The sequence below is a fragment of the Takifugu rubripes genome, chromosome 17 (genome assembly GCF_901000725.2).
Source record: "Takifugu rubripes chromosome 17, fTakRub1.2, whole genome shotgun sequence".
Classification (NCBI taxonomy): domain Eukaryota; kingdom Metazoa; phylum Chordata; class Actinopteri; order Tetraodontiformes; family Tetraodontidae; genus Takifugu; species Takifugu rubripes.
In genome coordinates, this window is record NC_042301.1 from 9,487,602 (window position 1) to 9,507,710 (window position 20,109).

The following is a 20,109-nucleotide window of genomic DNA, read 5'->3' on the forward strand; positions in this document are numbered from 1 at the left end:
AGCATATTTCCATTTGTGGTTGTAGAAAGGTTCAAGGGGTACGACAACTTCTGCAATCCACTGTAGTTGAACAACTCCCAGCTGAGATGTAAAACACCTCCCATCTTATAAAGTCTATTTCGACTTGTGGACTCGCATGTGAGATCTCAGAGTGGATTTTAGCGTGTACGCATTTCCACATGTTTGACAAACATGTGGCTTCTCGGCATTATGGGTTCTGTTGAGAATTGTCTTTATCTTGTTATGTGTTTCACCATATGTTTCTGTCTTCTCTTAGAAGTTAGGCAAGGTAGACTCATTGGTAAATGTAATAAAGAGCAGAGACATTCCATTTGCAGGATTGTTGTTTGTTCTATTGTTATCTCAGGAGCCAGTCAGGCAGGGGGTGTCAAACACTCATTGTAAATGCGACATCAGGGGGGTTGATGATCACATTTGCATGAAGAATGAGATCTGGCTACCTGGGAAAACAATGGAAAAGAAGAACCCTACCAACACCAAGTGGGACTGGAGGAAGAGGACGGGGACATCTCAGCGGGGGATCTGGATTGGATTGCATGGACATTGTGAATTTGCATGTGTGTGACTATAAAGGACTGGGCCAAGGGATAGTTAGGTCGTCAGACTTCGTGCCCTGACAATTAACTTTGTTGTTGCTAGGGTTATGAACTGGCCCGGAGCTCTGTAATATTTGTGTCTGGAATTGATTCTATTGTTAAATACATTTTGAAATTGGTACTTTACTTCTCGAAGTCTTCATTCAACGAACACGCGGATCGGCAGCTACATACAGGAGGTATCGCGATCCAACAGTTCTTATGTGGGCGGTCAAGTCCTTCAGAATGAAACCTTTCTCACATGTTACACATACATGTGGCTGCAGACCTGTGTGAATTATCATGTGATCGCGCAGACTCTTTTTCCGTAAGAAGCCTTTCTTGCACGTCAAACACACATATGGCTTCTCACCTGTATGAATTAAGATGTGAGAACTCAGGTGACCTTGTTGCGTGAAAGATTTCCCACATGTTTTACACACATATGGCTTTTCACCTGTGTGAATTCTGATGTGAATGTGCAAAGCGGACTTAAATTTAAAATGTTTCCCACAGGTATCACATTTTAAAGACTTTTCACCTCTGTCAGAATGACTAGGTTTCTGAACATCTTTAGCATGCCGCTTACCTGCACGCTGTCGGGGTTGTGTTATATTCTTGTCCTGCTTGGTTGACCGAGAGCCACCACGTCTAGTTTTCCTTTGACCTATGACTTTGTCCTCACGACAGCTGGTGGAAAGCAGCAGCAGTGGGTCACTGTTTGGTTCTGACATCACAGGATTCAAAAGTGGCAACTTGGTCACAGACTGTTTTGTAGTTTTATCAGGATTTAGGGTCTGAACCTCCCTGTATACTTCAGAACTAGGGGGGGAAAGGGATGCGTCAGTCTCCTGCTTCAATACAACTTCCTCCGCAGTGATCCTGAGATGTTCCTCTTTCATGTGTTGAGGTTTTGTGTCCTCTGGATCCAGACCAGAGTTCCTCTCAGTGTTCCACTGCCCCTGGTTGATGAGAACTTCACCATCTTCCTCCTTGCACATGAAAAAATGTTGCCCTTGAAAATCTAGAGTGTCACAGAAAAAAAAGACTGAATTAGAATGAGGCTGAAGCTTGGCTGAGCTGTGAATACTGGGACTCAGCTCACCTTTGTGTTGTGGATGGTTTTGTTTGCGAAGAGTTGATCCAGAGTCATTTTGTTGATCTCCCTTATGATTACTGTCCTCATGTGTGCTGTGAGAGAACAGCTGTAGGTTTGGTTCTGATTCCTCAGAATTCATTACCGACATAATGACTAAAGTCTTTTGTAGAGAATCATCAAGATTCAAGTCCAAAGTAGGATATTCACTGGGGTCATGATCCTGATCAATAGAAAGAAGCATTTCATTGTTTTGAATCACAGGTTGCTCCTTCTTGTAAGTGCTGGACAGATGTTCTTTTAGTTCCAGTGATGGTCAGTAAGAACCCACTTGTCTTCATAGGCATGTTGCTGCGGAAAGTCTGGAGAGACAATTCATTGTTATTGACACTTTATAAATAAAGCTTATAGGTATATATATATATATATAAAAGTAGTAAAAAATAGACTACAAAATATTAAGTGGTGAAATATGATCCACTTTCTTGATGAATTGCCCCGTGTGACCCATTCATAAAGCTTCCTTTAATTCAGCCTTTTTGAGCTGGTTTGTGAGGTCTCTGCAGACATCAGTAACCAGAGTTACGCGTTTCTTAAAACAGGACAGAAGACGAAGCAGATGACTAAAAATTAATCCTGTAAATGCTCGATGAGTTTGAGAAAGTCTGCCTCTTTTGGAGCATATATGGCCCTGGTCTGTGCTCCTGTTGTGGTTTAGTGTTTTTTTCGAAAAGGTCAAATTGCATGAATAGCCTGCCAGCGTTCTGAATCGGAATGTTTTATGAGTATGTAGACTATTGCCAAATCCAACTCACTTGAGATTATAACAGAAAGCACCACTAGATGATACTACACTTATTTTGAAAACATTAAAAACGCGCGGAGAACAGGGCACACGGGCCAAGACCGAGTCTTATATGGTAACCAAAAGAGTTCTAAAGATTATTCGAAAGGTGCATATTCTGTGAGCATTATGCATATAGACAATACACACGTATTTATGCAGCAATTATACTCGATATTGTCTGAAAAAGCTTTAGACTTCACCGGTAGGGAGTATCGTCGTGTCTGGTCTCAATTTTTCCAAAAGTCGCTGCTGACTATCGATCTTTTCTTCATACTCGCTAATCTTCACACTTTTGGTTTTTTTTTTCTGCACACAACCTCTGAAATTTTCTTTTTTCAACTGTCTTTTTGTTTTCAATTTAATTCCTACACTTAATTGAGACTCATCTTAAACTCACTCTAAAGAAAATAAAACAGCTTTGAATTTAATTAATATAGTTGACGGTTATCAAATTGTTTTGACGTTTGTTGTGCTTTAAACATTCATTTGCCTCGTATCTGTGGTAGCTTCCGCCTGAACCAGCTGCACATGCACCACTTTACCACCAACACTGTCACTGACTCTCTGTTTTACTCACAGAGCAGATCTGTTTTTACACTCTTTAAAAGAAAATCCTGAAAACTTACAGCATCAAAATTACATCTTTTTTTCTTTTGTTAAATGGTTCTGTATTTTCTACCAGCCATGCATATAAATCATGGAAAGAGGAAGGAAACAGAACATGTTTTACTTCTTCAAAGTTCGTAGAAAATCGACTCCACTTCAGCGAGACGTCTTGACGGTCTGGCTGCTCTTTTCTCAAGCTCAGAGAGCTGATCAGCTGCCAAGAGCTGATTTTCTCATGCTCAGAGAGCTGACCAGCCACCTGCCCTGAGCTGACCTGAACGGTCACGTCTGGACCTGCAGCAGCAGAGCAGCAGCCATGGGGTTGGCTGCAGCAGCCTTCCTCCTTCTCCTCATCGCTCCAGGTAAATGTCTTTGCATTGAAATAGTTAAATTGTCTTCAGCAGTTACAGTAAAACAGACGGCTGATTTGGACGATGATGAGATGATTTTGTGATCAGAATTGACACTAAACCTTTTGAAATATAACCATAATCTGAAATAATCTGAAAAGGAAGGAACAAGCTTGGGTGCTGAGTTGAATAACCCTCATCACATATTAGTTTTGTATTATTTTTTGGGGGAGGAAAAAAACATCTGTGAAAGTGCCAAAGATTCTGTGTGTTAATATTTTCTGATTCTGAACAAATGAACCAGAGACTCAGACAAGTTCCAGTAACTCCACCCAACACAGTAAAACACAGCAGATGCAGGATCACCTTTATAGCAGTCATCTACTGAAAGCTTTCTTCACATCCTCAAATAAATCATTTAAAGATTTGAATATGAATGCTTTATTTTCTGAAGCTGGTTATTTTATGAATGTCTGAATGTATCTGATTGTTGTTTCTGATATTTTCCAGTTCTACAGGCTCAGTATACCAATAGTTGGGTGAAGTACACCAATGGTCACATCTTTGCTGTCAAAGGATCAACAGTCAACATCAGCTGCTCCTACCCAGGGTATCATAAAGTTATAGATCAATTCTGGTTCATAAAAAATAGGAGTCCTTATTTTGAGAATCTGAAGTCAATCCTAGAGTATTCAGGTCGTGTTGAGAATATCTGTGATGACAAGATCAACAGATGTACTCTGATCATCAGAAACTTGACAGAGAGCGACTCAACTGTTTACATGTTCATATTCATAACTGATCGACATGGGAAGTATTATGGTAAACCTGGAGTCAGTCTGAGGGTCTCAGGTAATGTTTTGTTCTGCATCTTTATGACATCAGTATCTGATGGGTGGCGTGCCTCTGTGTCAGTCTACCATGAGTTGTTTTTCTTCCTCAGATCTTCAGGTGATCAGATCAACTCAGAATCTGAGCTGTGACAGCTGTTCTCTGACACCTCAACAAAACTGTAACTTGTTCAAGACTGAACAAAAGATCCTTGGAAACATTTATTATGCAGCTCCAGAAGACGATATTCTTACAGACGACTGCACCTGTAGGATAGGAGAAATAGTACATTCTGGTGAGTTCACCAAACTGTAACATAATATCATCTCCGCACGGATGCAGAAATAGTTTCACTGTGTTAAAGTAGAAACCAGCAACAACTCGTCAATCATATGATCCTTTCAGTCACAGTAAAAGTCAGAATTTGGACATCAACTGGCCACAGTTCTTTTCTGTGCCTGTGTCATATTGTGATTTGAATCATTGTTTGACAGTAAGAGCAGTTTTGTGCATTGTGTGTTACAGGTGTGAGTGTCAAGGCAGCGACTTCCACTTCTACTGAAATCTGTGTTGTCAAAGGATCAACAGTCGACATCAGCTGCAACTGCAGATATTCAAGCCAGTTACCATACGATGATACTTTCTGGGTTATAAAAACTTCTGATGTGGAACTCAGCTCCAACTCACATCATTCATATACGTGCTTTAAAGAGGATTCACATTATCAGTATGATCAGTACTACCGCAACTACAAATATACTGTGAGGATCACAAATGTGCATAAGAACGACTCAGCTGTCTACAAGTTCATGATCAGAACAAACACAGGAGATTAACTGGTGAAACTGGAGTCAGACTGACTGTACCAGGTAACTCTCAGCATGTCAGTGTGTTGACGTCAGCAGTTGTTTCTATAGTAACGGTGTGCTTGTTGATGACAGACCCAGTGCTGCAGGTACGTGTGAGTAGACAAGAGAGCAGCAACAGGAGTTAGCTGACATGTCAGAGTCAGTGTGGAGCGTCTCTTTATTCTTACATATGGTACAAGAATGATGAGAAAGTTGACGGTGCCACAAGAATTCATGATGTTTCCCTGAGTATAAATTCTCCAGCCAGATATTCCTGCACTGTTATATGATACGAATCCTTCCGCTCTCCTGCAGTGTGTAAGTAAATAAGACTGATTTGGATTCAGTCACTGATTATGGGGTGTTTATCCAGGAAGATGAGTCTCCAGTTTAGAATGTTCACTACTGTTCAGTCGCTATATTGATGTACTGTATGTATAAATACATATATGTGCACCAACCACCTTCTTGTTCTGTAGTAACATTCTTATTGTTGTGATGTCCTGCAGATGCTCCTGAAGGTCCATTAGTGTCAGTGAGTCCCTCTGGTGAGGTTGAGGAGGACACTACAATCACCCTGAACTGTAGCTCTGATGCTAACCCGGCAGCTAATTACAGCTGGTACAAGGAGGGTGAAAACTCATCAAAATCATCAGAGCAGAACTTCGTCATCACTCAGGTCACAGCCAAAGACAGTGGACGTTATTCCTGTCGAGTCTGGAACCTGTTAGGACACAGTGAGTCTACAGTGAATGTGACTGTTGTCCCAGGTGGGTTTTTCTTTCTTCATTACAGGTAAAATGTGTAAATCAGAATTGAATCTAACAACTGTAGACATGTGTCATTGTATAATAATTTTAAACGTATTACTGTGTTTTACTCTGTATGTATTTAGTTCTTAATATTTGTGTCATCACTGCTTCATTCAGACACATCTTACATACTTGACCGTTGAATTTTAAGTAGTATAAAAAATGTTTAATTTTTAAATATTTAATTGAATTTTCCAGTTTCCAGATCTGTTTGAACTTGTTCAGTTCACTGTCAGCAACAGCTACTAATAACCAGCATTATAACCAGGGATGGGATTGTGTCTGTTCTGCAGAAAGAGGGTTAAGAATCTCAAACTTTGTTCATTTATTAAATTTTCCATTGAGCAGTTTGGCCATGGAAACTGGCAGCCATCAGATCAGGTGTTGGGATTTTCCTTATTGGACTTACAGGAGTCTTTGTTTTGTTTGGGTAAGTTGATGATTTCAGACCCTGTTTCATATGGAGAGGCTTTTTACAGGCAACGTGATGATTTGCAGAAGGAATTAAAATGTGGCAAACATGCAATATTTAAACTGAGTGTTGATTCAGCGGTGACATCAGTACAAGTGAAAACGTTTGTTGTTATGGCAACCAAACCACACTCAGATGCAATTAAATACATGCAGAACTATTCTACATATTTCTGATTGTTATTTAGATTTGCTGCTACTCTTTTTTTAATTTTTATTAAATCACCAGGAAGAAGAACACACATAAGAAGTCAGTAGAGACAAAAGTGGTAAACTCATTTGTCTGAGAAGCATCCTGTCAATCTCTAAATGCAGTTTAATAGAGGAGACATTTAGTTGATCTTCCATTTCAGTTTTTGGATTCCAGGTGTGGCGGGGTGGAGAGAGGTGGAACGGTCAATGACAACGCCACCTGGGGAATTTCACCCCAGGAATTAACCGGAAACAGGCACGCGCAGATACGGTTCGGTTCCAGAGGCAGAGACAGGATTGAGGGTTAGGCAGTACAATTTTATTAAATCCAACTCGACACCGAACTAACTCGGCTGTACAAAAAAATCAAACAAAAAGGGGGTGGACAGGGCTGGGGCCCCACCGGCAGGTGAAACTCAATTAGGGGAGATAAACTAAAAACACCGGTGCTACTACAAACAAAACTACACACGAGAGGTGTGATAAAAACGCCCTCCACCAGGGGTTGGGTCCCCGCCGTGGCCCGCAGCACCTGTCCACAAAGAAAAGAGGACAATTAAATTTACAATGATAAACAATCAGACGCGACGAGCGCACACGCACACACACCTCACACAGACAAGCGAATAAATGGCGACCAGGTCGTCCAAAAGAAAACAACGTCAACCAAGACACAAAAAGCAACAAAACCAACAAAAGTAAATGTAAATTGATACAATTTACATACTGTTAAGAGTCTAAATTGAAAGCAATAGCTCCGTGGTCGCCTCGGCGGCACCACTACGTCTCAGCGTCGTCCCCCGAGCGAGGGGGGGGGGGGGGGGGCGAGAGAGAGAGAGCGCGAGAGCGAACAGGAGAGAGTCCCGAAAGCGGGACTGAGCCAAAGCAGCAGTGGGTCCAGTAAGCGAGGTGATCTACGCCATGAGGGTTCCCGCTGGGGCATCGCGACCCACTGACACCAGCCGGCAGCCAACTGCAGCAAGAACAGCCCCATTACCATTTATCACTAAGTGAATGGGGGAGTCAGTGACGCGCATTGCTGCGCCTTACCTGCCCAGTGCCAACTAGCGCGCACGCCCTTACGGCAAAGCGCTCTGGACGGAAGGATGGCGGGAGGAAGCACCAACCTTCTTGGCGCTGCCAGACAGCATGCTCATTCTGGGACAGGTTCAGTTGGTCAAACAGCCCAGATAAGCTGCAACCACGCTACACCTTCGTCGAAGAGGGAAGTCAACTAAAGCCAGCTGGAGGCAGTGCCTTATATAAACCTTTTTTTCCCCACCCACCAATTAAGGCACTACCTCCATATGGCACCTGTTCGGAGGGCAGGCCATGCCCTGCCATATCCACCCCTACCTTTTGGATCGTCGACCCGACGAGAGACAGGGCCCAGTTTGCACCCAGGTCTAAACACTGCCATTAGGGAATTGGATGCAGAGTCTGCCCTACCCAGTGCAAACTGGCGCGCGCGCCCTTACGGCAAAGCGCTCTGAACGGAAGGATGGCGGGAGGAAGCCCCAACCTTCTTGACGAAGTTGCTCGTGGTCTGCCTTAAGCTGCAACACCACTCTCGAAACTGTTGAATCTCCTCCATGTTGCCTGGAAGAGGGAATTGCACCGGACAATAGGAGATTAAACCACTGGACTGATCACTGCTGCTTTGGCTCTACAACTGCCCAGACCTTAAATTGAATAGAAGGAAAAAAACAAAGGAAATACAAACAAAAAGGGAAAATCATCAGATTCAAATAAACACCAATAACCCAAAAAAATAGTCTCTGCCTCCTTGTTGTTGTATTCCCTGCCTGCGTTCTCTTATTAACCGCCTTATCGCCACAGCTATCGCTCCCATGGAAAAACCGTATGGCTGAATCCCTTAATTTACAGACGAGCTGGATTTGACTATAGACTCTGAAGACTACGAGTGAATTGAGCTAATTTTCCCCTGAGTGTAAATGTATTTGTGTTCATAAACATGACTTTGAAAATCTACTGGAAGAGATTGTTAAATGACTATGAGAATTTGAAGCAAATATGTGATAAACAGGAGGGAAATGTTAGATCCATTATATTAAAGTTATCTCTTATTTGCTTTTACCTTGTTATATTCTTTATTCTCGTTATATTGTTTCTCATTACTTAATGTTTCCTATTATTTGCTAATGCTTAATGTTCATGATGCTTGATATGTCAACTCGAACTTCTCTGGTCAAGGGCGACAGAAATGCGGCGGCTGTTGAAGTGGCATCGACTGGAGACAGAGCTGCAGGGCCTGACCCAGGAGCTGTTCTTTTAATCTGTCTGATATAGAAGAATGTGCTGTTTGCGAGCTAAGCTAATCAAATCAGTGAAGGCCTACATATAATCTCACCATTATGATTTACAGTCTTTTGCTTTGTTTGTGACCTGCTATCTTGTGTTTTCCCCCTCCCTTAGACACATTTGACTTCTGTAACTAGGGACCTCCTAATTTCAATAAAAGAAGGATGGCGGGAGGTGTGCGTCAGAACGTGTTGGAGATCTGTAACTGAGCACATCTCTCCGTTCTCCTTGCAAGTAAAATTCAAAACTGTTGTCTTTGCCTCATTTGTTCTTCTCGTGTTTCAGGTCGTTTGAACCTAACAGAAACAGTCGGACCTTCTTCCTCTTTTGGGGCGTGTGCGGCCTGGGGGATACGGAATAGTGTCTACATAATCAGAATTTTATTCACTTTTCAGAAAATGAAGGAACATCAAAGTGTGAGAGTTGTGTGATGGGCTGTGTCGTGCTGTAGAGGTGTTTTTCAATGTGATAATGATAAAATACGTATTTCCAGTAGGTTCAGAGTTGTTTCCATTTGTGTCGCCCCCTCTAACTGGAAAAGTAAAATTAAGGAAGATTGGAAGTGTTTTGTGTAGCCATTAAATCAATTTAAAAAAGAAAGAATCTAATAAATTCACACTTGATCTGCCCTCTAAGGTTGCTACAGAAACATTGACACCTCAGTGTCTAAAATTAGTGCAAACAACTTCACACTTTTTTTTTTCTGCACACAACCTCTGAAATTTTCTGTTTTCAACTGTCTTTTTGTTTTCAATTTAATTCCTACACTTAATTGAGACTCATTTTAAACTCACTCTAAAGAAAATAAAACGGCTTTGAATTTAATTAATATAGTTGACGGTTATCGAATTGTTTTGACGTTTGTTGTGCTTTAAACATTCATTTGCCTCGTATCTGTGGTAGCTTCCGCCTGAACCAGCTGCACATGCATCACTTTACCACCAACACTGTCACTGACTCTGTTTTACTCACAGAGCAGATCTGTTTTTACACTATTTAAAAGAAAATCCTGAAAACTTACAGCATCAAAATTACAATCTTTTTTTCTTTTGTTAAATGGTTCTGTATTTTCTACCAGCCATGCATATAAATCATGGAAAGAGGAAGGAAACAGAACATGTTTTACTTCTTCAAAGTTCGTAGAAAATCGACTCCACTTCAGCGAGACGTCTTGATGGTCTGACTGCTCTTTTCTCAAGCTCAGAGAGCTGATCAGCTGCCAAGAGCTGATTTTCTCATGCTCAGAGAGCTGACCAGCTGCCAAGAGCTGATTTTCTCATGCTCAGAGAGCTGACCAGCCGCCTGCCCTGAGCTGACCTGAACGGTCACGTCTGGACCTGCAGCAGCAGAGCAGCAGCCATGGGGTTGGCTGCAGCAGCCTTCCTCCTCCTCATCGCTCCAGGTAAATGTCTTCGCATTGAAATAGTTAAATTGTCTTCAGCAGTTACAGTAAAACAGACGGCTGATTTGGACGATGATGAGATGATTTTGTGATCAGAATTGACACTAGACTTTTTGAAATATAACCATAATCTGAAATAATATGAAAAGGAAGGAACAAGCTTGGGTGCTGAGTTGAATAACCCTCATCACATATTAATTTTGTATTATTTTTTGGGGGAGGAAAAAAACATCTGTGAAAGTGCCAAAGATTCTGTGTGTTAATATTTTCTGATTCTGAACAAATGAACCAAATTAAAGACAAACAGAGACTCAGACAAGTTCCAGTAACTCTACCCAACACAGTAAAACACAGCAGACGCAGGATCACCTTTATAGCAGTCATCTACTGAAAGCTTTCTTCACATCCTCAAATAAATAATTTAAAGATTTAAATATTAATGCTTTATTTCTGAAGCTGGTTATTGTAAAATTACATGAATTATAATTATATTATATGAATGCCTGAATGTATCTGATTGTTGTTTCTGATATTTTCCAGTTCTACAGGCTCAGTATACCAATAGTTGGGGGGTGAAGTACACCAATGGTCACATCTTTGCTGTCAAAGGATCAACAGTCAACATCAGCTGCACCTATATTTACCCATGGAATGATAAAGTTACAGATAAATTCTGGTTCCTAAAAAAGCAGATTCCTAATTTTGAGAATCTGACGTCAGTCCTAGAGTATTCAGGTCGTGTTGAGAATATCTGTGATGACAAGATCAACAGATGTACTCTGATCATCAGAAACTTGACAGAGAGCGACTCAACTGTTTACATGTTCAGATTCATAACTGATCGACATTATGGGAAGTATTTTGGTAAACCTGGAGTCACTCTGAGGGTCTCAGGTAATGTTTTGTTCTGCATCTTTATGACGTCAGTATCTGATGGGTGGCGTGCCTCTGTGTCAGTCTACCATGAGTTGTTTTTCTTCCTCAGATCTTCAGGTGATCAGATCAACTCAGAATCTGAGCTGTGGCAGCTGTTCTCTGACACCTCAACAAAACTGTAACTTGTTCAAGACTGAACAAAAGATCCTTGGAAACATTTATTATGCAGCTCCAGAAGACAATATTCTTACAGACGACTGCACCTGTAGGATAGGAGAAATAGGACATTCTGGTGAGTTCACCAAACTGTAACATAATATCATCTCCACACGGATGCAGAAATAGTTTCACTGTGTTAAAGTAGAAACCAGCAACAACTCGTCAATCATATGATCCTTTCAGTCACAGTAAAAGTCAGAATTTGGACATCAACTGGCCACAGTTCTTTTCTGTGCCTGTGTCATATTGTGATTTGAATCATTGTTTGACAGTAAGAGCAGTTTTGTGCATTGTGTGTTACAGGTGTGAGTGTAGAGGCAGCGACTTCCACTTCTACTGAAATCTGTGTTGTCAAAGGATCAACAGTCAACATCAGCTGCAATTGCAGATATTCAAGCTGGGTACCATACGATGATACTTTCTGGGTTATAAAAGCTTCTGATGTGGAACTCAGCTCCAACTCACATCATTCATATACGTGCTTTAAAGAGGATTTATATTATCAGTTATATCAGTCAAAGTACTACTACTACTACAGATATACTGTGAGGATCACAAATGTGCATAAGAACGACTCAGCTGTCTACAAGTTCATGATCAGAACAAACACAGGTGGTTGGAGATTAACTGGTGAACCTGGAGTCAGACTGACTGTACCAGGTTAACTCTCAGCATGTCAGTGTGTTGACGTCAGCAGTTGTTTCTATAGTAACGGTGTGCTTGTTGATGACAGACCCAGTGCTTGCAGGTACGTGTGAGTAGACAAGAGAGCAGCAACAGGAGTGAGCTGACGTGTCAGAGTCAGTGTGGAGCGTCTCTTTATTCTTACATATGGTACAAGAATGATGAGAAAGTTAACGGTGCCACAAGAATTCAAGATGTTTCCCTGAGTATAAATTCTCCAGCCAGATATTCCTGCACTGTTATAGGATACGAATCCTTCCGCTCTCCTGCAGTGTGTAAGTAAATAAGACTGATTTGGATTCAGTCACTGATTATGGGGTGTTTATCCAGGATGATGAGTCTCCAGTTTTAGAATGTTCACTACTGTTCAAATCGCTATATTGATGTATGTATAAATACATATATGTGCACCAACCACCTTCTTGTTCTGTAGTAACATTCTTATTGTTTTGATGTCCTGCAGATGCTCCTGAAGGTCCATTAGTGTCAGTGAGTCCCTCTGGTGAGGTTGAGGAGAACACTACAATCACCCTGAACTGTAGCTCTGATGCTAACCCGGCAGCTAATTACAGCTGGTACAAGGAGGGTGAAAAACTCATCAAAATCATCAGAGCAGAACTTCGTCATCACTCAGGTCACAGCCAAAGACAGTGGACGTTATTCCTGTCGAGTCTGGAACCTGTTAGGACACAGTGAGTCTACAGTGAATGTGACTGTTGTCCCAGGTGGGTTTTTATTTCTGCATTACAGGTAAAATGTGTAATTCAAAATTGAATCTAACAACTGTAGACATGTGCCATTGTATAATAATTTTAAACGTATTACTGTGTTTTACTCTGTGTGTATTTAGTTCTTAATATTTTTGTCATCACTGCTTCATTCAGACACATCTTACATACTTGACCGTTGAATTTTAAGTAGTATAAAAAATGTAAAATTTTTAAATATTTAATTGAATTTTCCAGTTTCCAGATCTGTTTGAACTTGTTCAGTTCACTGTCAGCAACAGCTACTAATAACCAGAATTATAACCAGGGATGGGATTGTGTCTGTTCTGCAGAAAGAGGGTTAAAAATCTCAAACTTTGTTCATTTATTTAATTTTCCGTTGAGCAGTTCGGCCATGGAAACTGGCAGCCATCGGATCAGGTGTTGGGATTTTCCTTATTGGACTTACAGGAGTCTTTGTTGTTTTGTTTAGGTAAGTTGATGATTTTGGACCCTGTTTCATATGGAGAGGCTTTTTACAGGCAACGTGATGATTTGCAGAAGGAATTAAAATGCGGGAAACATGCAATATTTAAACTGAGTGTTGATTCAGCGGTGACATCAGTACGAGTGAAAACGTTTGTTGTTATGGCAACCAAACCACACTCAGATGCAATTAAATACATGCAGAATTATTCTACATATTTCCAATTGTTATTATTTAGATTTGCTGCTACTCTTTTATTAATTTTTTTTTTTTTTATTAAATCACCAGGAAGAAGAACACACATAAGAAGTCAGTAGAGACAAAAGTGGTAAATTCATTAGTCTGAGAAGCATCCTGTCAATCTCTAAATGCAGTTTAATAAAGAGAGGAGACATTTAGTTGATCTTCCATTTCAGTTTTTGGATTCCAGGCCTCCATTAAAGAGCTCTGCAAATAAGCAATTTTCAAATCAGTTCAAACATCAAGCTGACTGAAAGAAGCACAGTCATGAATGGCATTTACATTTGCAGGATATATCCAGTAAGCTGGGAGGAGGAATATACCAGCGTCCTTTCCCCAAAGCCCAGACAGATCTGTGCTCCAAAATCAAAACATCTGGACACCTCGAGCCAAAACATGTGGAGGAAGAAGATGTGCAGTACTCTGAAGTCAGTTTTCAACAGATTCAGCTCTGCCCCGAGGTCAGCCACTGCCCTCCTGCCATTTATCCTTAAACTGTTATCATTAAGATTTCACTGTTTCTGTGTTTTGTGGACATTTTGCCAAAGCTGCACTTTTGACTTTGTATTTCCCCCCCTTATTTAGGACAACTGGTGCCGCGGACAGTATTGATGCAATCTACAGCACAGTCAAGTAGAAACCTTTCATTTGTGTTTTTATTGTCAGATGTTGTTGTTGGTGAAATGAGTCATCAGAAGCATTTTTAGAACCAAATTTCCCAACTAGAAAACCCACTTCCTGTCAGCAAAAATTAGATTTTTTTTTGTGTGCATGACATGACATATTTACTTCTTCCCTGTTTTAGCAGACTTAATACTTGGTTTTTCGCGTCACACGACTGCAACAGCTTGATATATTTTTACCTTTCTGTATCAGTATTTATTACCAGTTCATGAATTTAGGTTTTATTTTGTTCAATTGAAAGTAATAAATGCAGGGGAAGCAACCATGGCTACCACTATCCTATTCTGCAGGTCGCATTCGAAAACAATAGGGGTGTCACAGTGCCTCCTACCATTCACAGTCAGTAACGCACTCACGATACTCCCAATACCCAAAAAATGGATCCCAACCTTCAGATGGAACTTTTCCTTATTGTCTACATTTTGGGCTTTTATAAATGCCAAAAAATGCTCCTGAAGTCAATGTTCAGATGAAAAATACGTTTTTCATGGTGGACTCTAGTGTTTAGAGAACACATGTGTCACCTTTTACCCTGTCAAGTGTTAAAGCACAGCTAAAAACATGACATCTGACCTGTCATAATATTAGAATATCAGTCTCCTCCCTCGTTGACTGCTCCACAGTATTTCCCCTTTAGACCCAAAGAGGTTCTGAGTTCTTTTGGCCCAGACTGGAGCTTTTTTGAGTGCTGCCTATTCCTTTGTAGTGTAGGGAAAAAACCTTCATGCTCATGTGATGAATCAAGGAAAATTTACTTTAAAAGCGGTTATAAATCAAAGAACAGATGCCAATACTTTATGTTACATCTGAAATACATATAAGATGTGTCTTGTGGGAAAAACAAGGATGGAATTTAAGCAAAGAACCTTATAAGGAAAAGAATTGAATTTTTCTCTGCACAGCAGCACATAACAATTCCAACAAGTGTTTCAACAGTCGGTCAGAGAGGCTCACGAAGAAGTTTTTTCACAAATATCCATATCTGGAAAAGACACCTGTTTCTAAAAAAAGGCAATGTTTCTTCATAGAGAAATACATTTTCCAAGCCACACCAAGTTTTCATGGCCATGAGAATAAATTTCTGATAATCAATACAACAGAGAATACAACCCATTTTTTTCTTTTACAATATGAAAATTCACGGGATGAGAACACTATTAGTCTGATATCCACCTTTTTTTGCAGTACCACTTGCTACCTCTCTTCAATGAGAAATTGATCCCAAAAATCCCAATGGGCATTTTGCAAACATATGTAATCAAATTCATGTGATTATACAATTGAGGTTTCAGTTAATAAGCACTGACAGGACACTTTACCACTCATGGGGGTAGACAGGCTAATTCTATGAAAGCTTTCCACATTTTAAAAACATACAGCTTCTTGTCTATGTGGATGTTTTTGTGTGCGAGTCAACAACCTCTTTGAATTTGTACAGGTTTTGTTCAAACATGGCTTCTCAACTGTGTCGACTATCTATAGTAGCTTGCAAATGTATTCACACTCCTTGAACGTTTCCTGAGATCCACAGCTCAAGAATCTGTCCACAGCACAACTACTGGTTGTGCATTGCACAGATCTGGCCTTTAAGAGCTGCCAGAAGAAAGCCATTGTAAAAAGAAAACCATAAGAAGTCCTTTTGCAGTTTGCCAGATGCCATGTGAGGAACATGTGGGATGAAGGTGCTCTGATCAACACTGCAGATCACTCTGGACACAAACATCTCAGGGGTTTTCTTCTTTCCATATTTTGGGCAATATGTAAAGAATACCTGCTAAACTGCAAAATATATTCCATATTTTAACTGGCCCACTTAAAGTTATACTTCTCTCAGAATCTGTGGCAAACATCTGAAAGCTACCATTTACAAAAACGCTCCCCATCTAATCTGCCTCAGCCTGAGTGTCTTTTCGGAGAAGAATGGGTCAAATTTATAGTCTGTAGATATTCAACATGGTAGAGACATACCCCAAAAGACATGCAGCTGTGATTGCAGAAAAAGGTAGATATAATTAGATATATATAAATAGATATATAATTTGTACTCTGTATAATTTTTACTTTACGAGTGTGCAGCTTGGTGTTGGTCTTTAAGACAAAATTCCAATAAAGCATATTTCCATTTGTGGTCGTAGAAAGGTTCAAGGGGTACGACAACTTCTGCAATCCACTGTAGTTGAACAACTCCCAGCTGAGATGTACAAACACCTCCCATCTTATAAAGTCTATTTCGACTTGTGGACTCGCATGTGAGATCTCAGAGTGGATGTTAGCGTGTACGCATTTCCACATGTTTGACAAACATGTGGCTTCTCGGCATTATGGGTTCTTATGTGGGCGGTCAAGTCCTTCAGAATGAAACCTTTCTCACGTTACACATACATGTGGCTGCAGACCTGTGTGAATTATCATGTGATCGCGCAGACTCTTTTTTCGCAAGAAGCCTTTCTTGCACGTCAAACACACATATGGCTTCTCACCTGTATGAATAGATGTGAGAACTCAGGTGACCTTGTTGTGTGAAAGATTTCCCACATGTTTACACACATATGGCTTTTCACCTGTATGAATTCTGATGTTGAATGTGCAAAGTGGAACTTAAATTTAAAATGTTTCCCACAGGTATCACATTTTAAAGACTTTTCACCTCTGTCAGAATTACAGTTTCTTTTTAGTTTGCTAGGTTTCTGAACATCTTTAGCATGCCGCTTACCTGCACGCTGTCGGGGTTGTGTTATATTCTTGTCTTGCTTGGTTGACCGAGAACCACCACGTCTAGTTTTCCTTTGACCTATGACTTTGTCCTCACGACAGCTGGTGGAAAGCAGCAGCAGTGGGTCACTGTTTGGTTCTGACATCACAGGATTCAAAAGTGGCAACTTGGTCACAGACTGTTTTGTAGTTTTATCAGGATTTAGGGTCTGAACCTCCCTGTATACTTCAGAACTAGGGGGGAAAAGGGATGCGTCAGTCTCCTGCTTCAATACAACTTCCTCCGCAGTGATCCTGAGATGTTCCTCTTTCATGTGTTGAGGTTTTGTGTCCTCTGGGTCCAGACCAGAGTTCCTCTCAGTGTTCCACTGCCCCTGGTTGATGAGAACTTCCCCATCTTCCTCCTTGCACATGACAAAATTTTGCCTTTGAAAATCTAGAGTGTCACAGAATAAAAAAGACTGAATTAGAATGAGGCTGAAGCTTGGCTGAGCTGTGAATACTGGGACTACTCAGCTCACCTTTGTGTTGTGGATGGTTTTGTTTGTGAAGAGTTGATCCAGAGTCATTTTGTTGATCTCCCTTATGATTACTGTCCTCATGTGTGCTGTGAGAGAACAGCTGCAGGTTTGGTTCTGATTCCTCAGAATTCATTACCGACAGATGGCTAAAGTCTTTGTAGAGAATCATCAAGATTCAAGTCCAAAGTAGGATATTCACTGGGGTCATGATCCTGATCAATAGAAAGAAGCATTTCATTGTTTTGAATCACAGGTTGCTCCTTCTTGTAAGTGCTGGACAGATGTTCTTTTATTTGTGGAGGATCTGAGGCCAGATCATAGTTCCAGTGATGGTCAGTAAGAACCCACTTGTCTTTATAGGCATGTTGCTGTGGAAAGTCTGGAGAGACAATTCATTGTTATTGACACTTTATAAATAAAGCTTACGGTATATATATATATATTTAAAAGTAGTAAAAAATAGACTACAAAATATTAAGTGGTGAAATATGCTCCGATTTCTTGGTGAATTGCCCTGTGTGACCCATTCATAAAGCTTCCTTTAATTCAGCCTTTTGAGCTGGTTTGTGAGGTCTCTGCAGACATCAGTAACCAGAGTTAACGCGTTTCTTAAAACTGGACAGAAGACGAAGCAGATGACTAAAAATTAATCCTTTAAATGTTCGATGAGTTTGAGAAAGTCTGCCTCTTTTGGAGCATATATGGCCCTGGTCTGTGCTCCTAATATGTCTTCCGCAGCAATAGTTAGCCAACCTTTTCACAAAAGACTTCAAGTCTTCACCCGAAGACATTGTAAATAACGGAGTGGTCATGTATAAAGAGAAATTCAAAGCTAACCACCGCTAAACACGGTAAGCCGGAAATTCCTTAATTCCCGTTCCGGCACTGACGTAGTTTTAGGGAGATTTGCTCATTTACAAGATTCTTATGTTCATATGCACATTAATTACAAGTAGCAGTCATTTCCAATAAGTTTTTTGTTTTGAAGCTGAATATAACATGGTCAAGATAACAAAAAGAGGTTCCTGTGCGTGGGGTCCTATATGTGTTTTATTTAGCTTTATAGTTTGTTTTCTTGTAAACATTTCCCTCGTGCTGCGCAAACGTATGGTTTTCATCCGTGTGGATTGTCATGTGTTGAGAATTTCCTACATGCTTTGCAAGCGTCTGGTTTCTCTCCTGTACGACATGATACGGCGAGACCAATCACAGCTTTGGTCTGAAACATTTCCCAGTGTTTTGCAAATATAGCTTATCATAATTGTAATCAAATGTGGATCTTTATCAGTGACATAAAACTATTTTACACATGTATTGCATAAACAAACAAACAACCCCTACTTTTTACCTGGGCCATTACAGGACATTTTGACATTGCCAGGGTTGTCAAACTTATTATTACCACTGCTTTGGTGCTGTTGCTTGATTTGTTTTGCTTCATCTCTAATTGACCCTGAGTGTTAATCAAGTATGCCACCCTGATATTTGCTCTGGATGAACAGGAGGCAGTATAAAAGTATCAGTCTCTGACTTTACTGCAAGCAGAAAAACATTCATTAGATGATCAAATTCTTCTTTATTATTCACTGTTTTTTTTGGGGGGGGGGGGGGGGGGGGGGGGGGGGGGTTGCTGGAAAACCCTCAGTATTTCTTTGTCATCAACAGCCAGTCTCTTGCTCACAATCCTTTCCAAATATCCAAAAAGAGGACAGTTTTTGGCAACTAAAATAAAGATGAGACAACATATGCCCCCACAGCCTGTCCGGTTGTATTAAAAACTCTTATTCGCATTATCAGTTCACTAGTAATCTATCGAGTTGATTTTTGTTCAGATATAAATCTGTCCACGGTAAACACAAGACGATGACAGGATGTGACTTCAAACACAAATAGACAACATTGCAAATAATTTGTCAGGAAAGGTTTGGCAAATTTTCACTTGATTTATTTATTTATTTGCAGAAGGCCAATGTCCATACACACCTTTTCCCTGCAGCTACTGTACTACTTGTCCGGGGCTCTAACCACAAAATGTTGAGCTACAATAGGTTTAGAAAGGGTAGACCCCACCCTCCAACCCCTAATGTTACCTTAAGCAGTATCATGCCACTAGAAAAAAATATCTTCAACCCACTACATTTACTTCACCTTCATGCTTGTGTATATATATATTTTATATACACATATAATATAATATATTTTGTCTTTCTTTCACCACACTTTCTTTCACCACACTTAATACATTTGAGGGAACAAAAGTCGTGCATTTTGATGAAATGGGGTGTGAGTTCCACACTATTAAAAGCTGCAGCTTTTTAAAGGCGTTACTGTCTGCAGGCATTGATGGACAGTTCGTTTGCAGCGTCATCCAGACTCCTGCATTTGACCTGCAGCTGGGGTTGCTGGAGCACTCTGCAGGTGATGGCCAGTGCTCTACCCAGGTGTCCTTACCTAACATGTAGAGGAATCTGAAAGGAGAGAAGGCAGAAGGTTTGATTTGCCAGTATCATGCAATCCTTTTGTTTTTCTAAGTTAATATTAAATGTGTGACAGATTAGGTTTGTCTTCAGAGTAAGAAGACTTTAAGTTCAAGTTCTATTGTCAGA

The 20,109-nt window shown here is 40.5% G+C and overlaps 2 protein-coding genes across 6 annotated transcripts in view; both read left to right on the top strand.

Annotated features, from left to right (window-relative positions):
- Positions 1–2,956: 2,956 nt before the first annotated feature.
- LOC105419490 (B-cell receptor CD22-like) lies at positions 2,957–8,720 on the top strand. The gene is made up of 9 exons (XM_029850813.1): positions 2,957–3,507; positions 4,006–4,347; positions 4,439–4,621; positions 4,852–4,926; positions 5,684–5,944; positions 6,335–6,416; positions 6,687–6,726; positions 6,811–6,905; positions 8,489–8,720. Exons 1-9 carry the CDS (start codon positions 3,462–3,464, stop codon positions 8,562–8,564), a joined length of 1,200 nt encoding a protein of 399 aa, XP_029706673.1. The 5' UTR covers positions 2,957–3,461; the 3' UTR covers positions 8,565–8,720.
- Positions 8,721–11,036: 2,316 nt separating this feature from the next.
- The window catches only part of LOC115253275 (B-cell receptor CD22-like), a 43,650-nt gene continuing 34,577 nt past the window's right edge, over positions 11,037–20,109 (top strand). For 4 of the 5 annotated variants that reach the window (XM_029850789.1, XM_029850787.1, XM_029850788.1 and 1 more), the window contains exons 1-2: positions 11,037–11,267; positions 11,359–11,541. The gene's annotated coding sequence lies outside the window, so the exon portion shown is untranslated. The remainder of the gene's footprint in view (positions 11,268–11,358; positions 11,542–20,109) is intronic. The other variant, XM_029850792.1, reaches the window with a different exon arrangement.

Excerpts from the sequence above, each read along its gene's own strand:
- LOC105419490 (XM_029850813.1), top strand. The coding sequence starts at position 3,462 with ATGGGGTTGGCTGCAGCAGCCTTCCTCCTTCTCCTCATCGCTCCAG. Across the intron at positions 4,348-4,438 it reads AGTCAGTCTGAGGGTCTCAG|ATCTTCAGGTGATCAGATCA; the intron begins GTAATGTTTTGT and ends TTTCTTCCTCAG. Across the intron at positions 6,417-6,686 it reads GGAGTCTTTGTTTTGTTTGG|GAAGAAGAACACACATAAGA; the intron begins GTAAGTTGATGA and ends TTAAATCACCAG.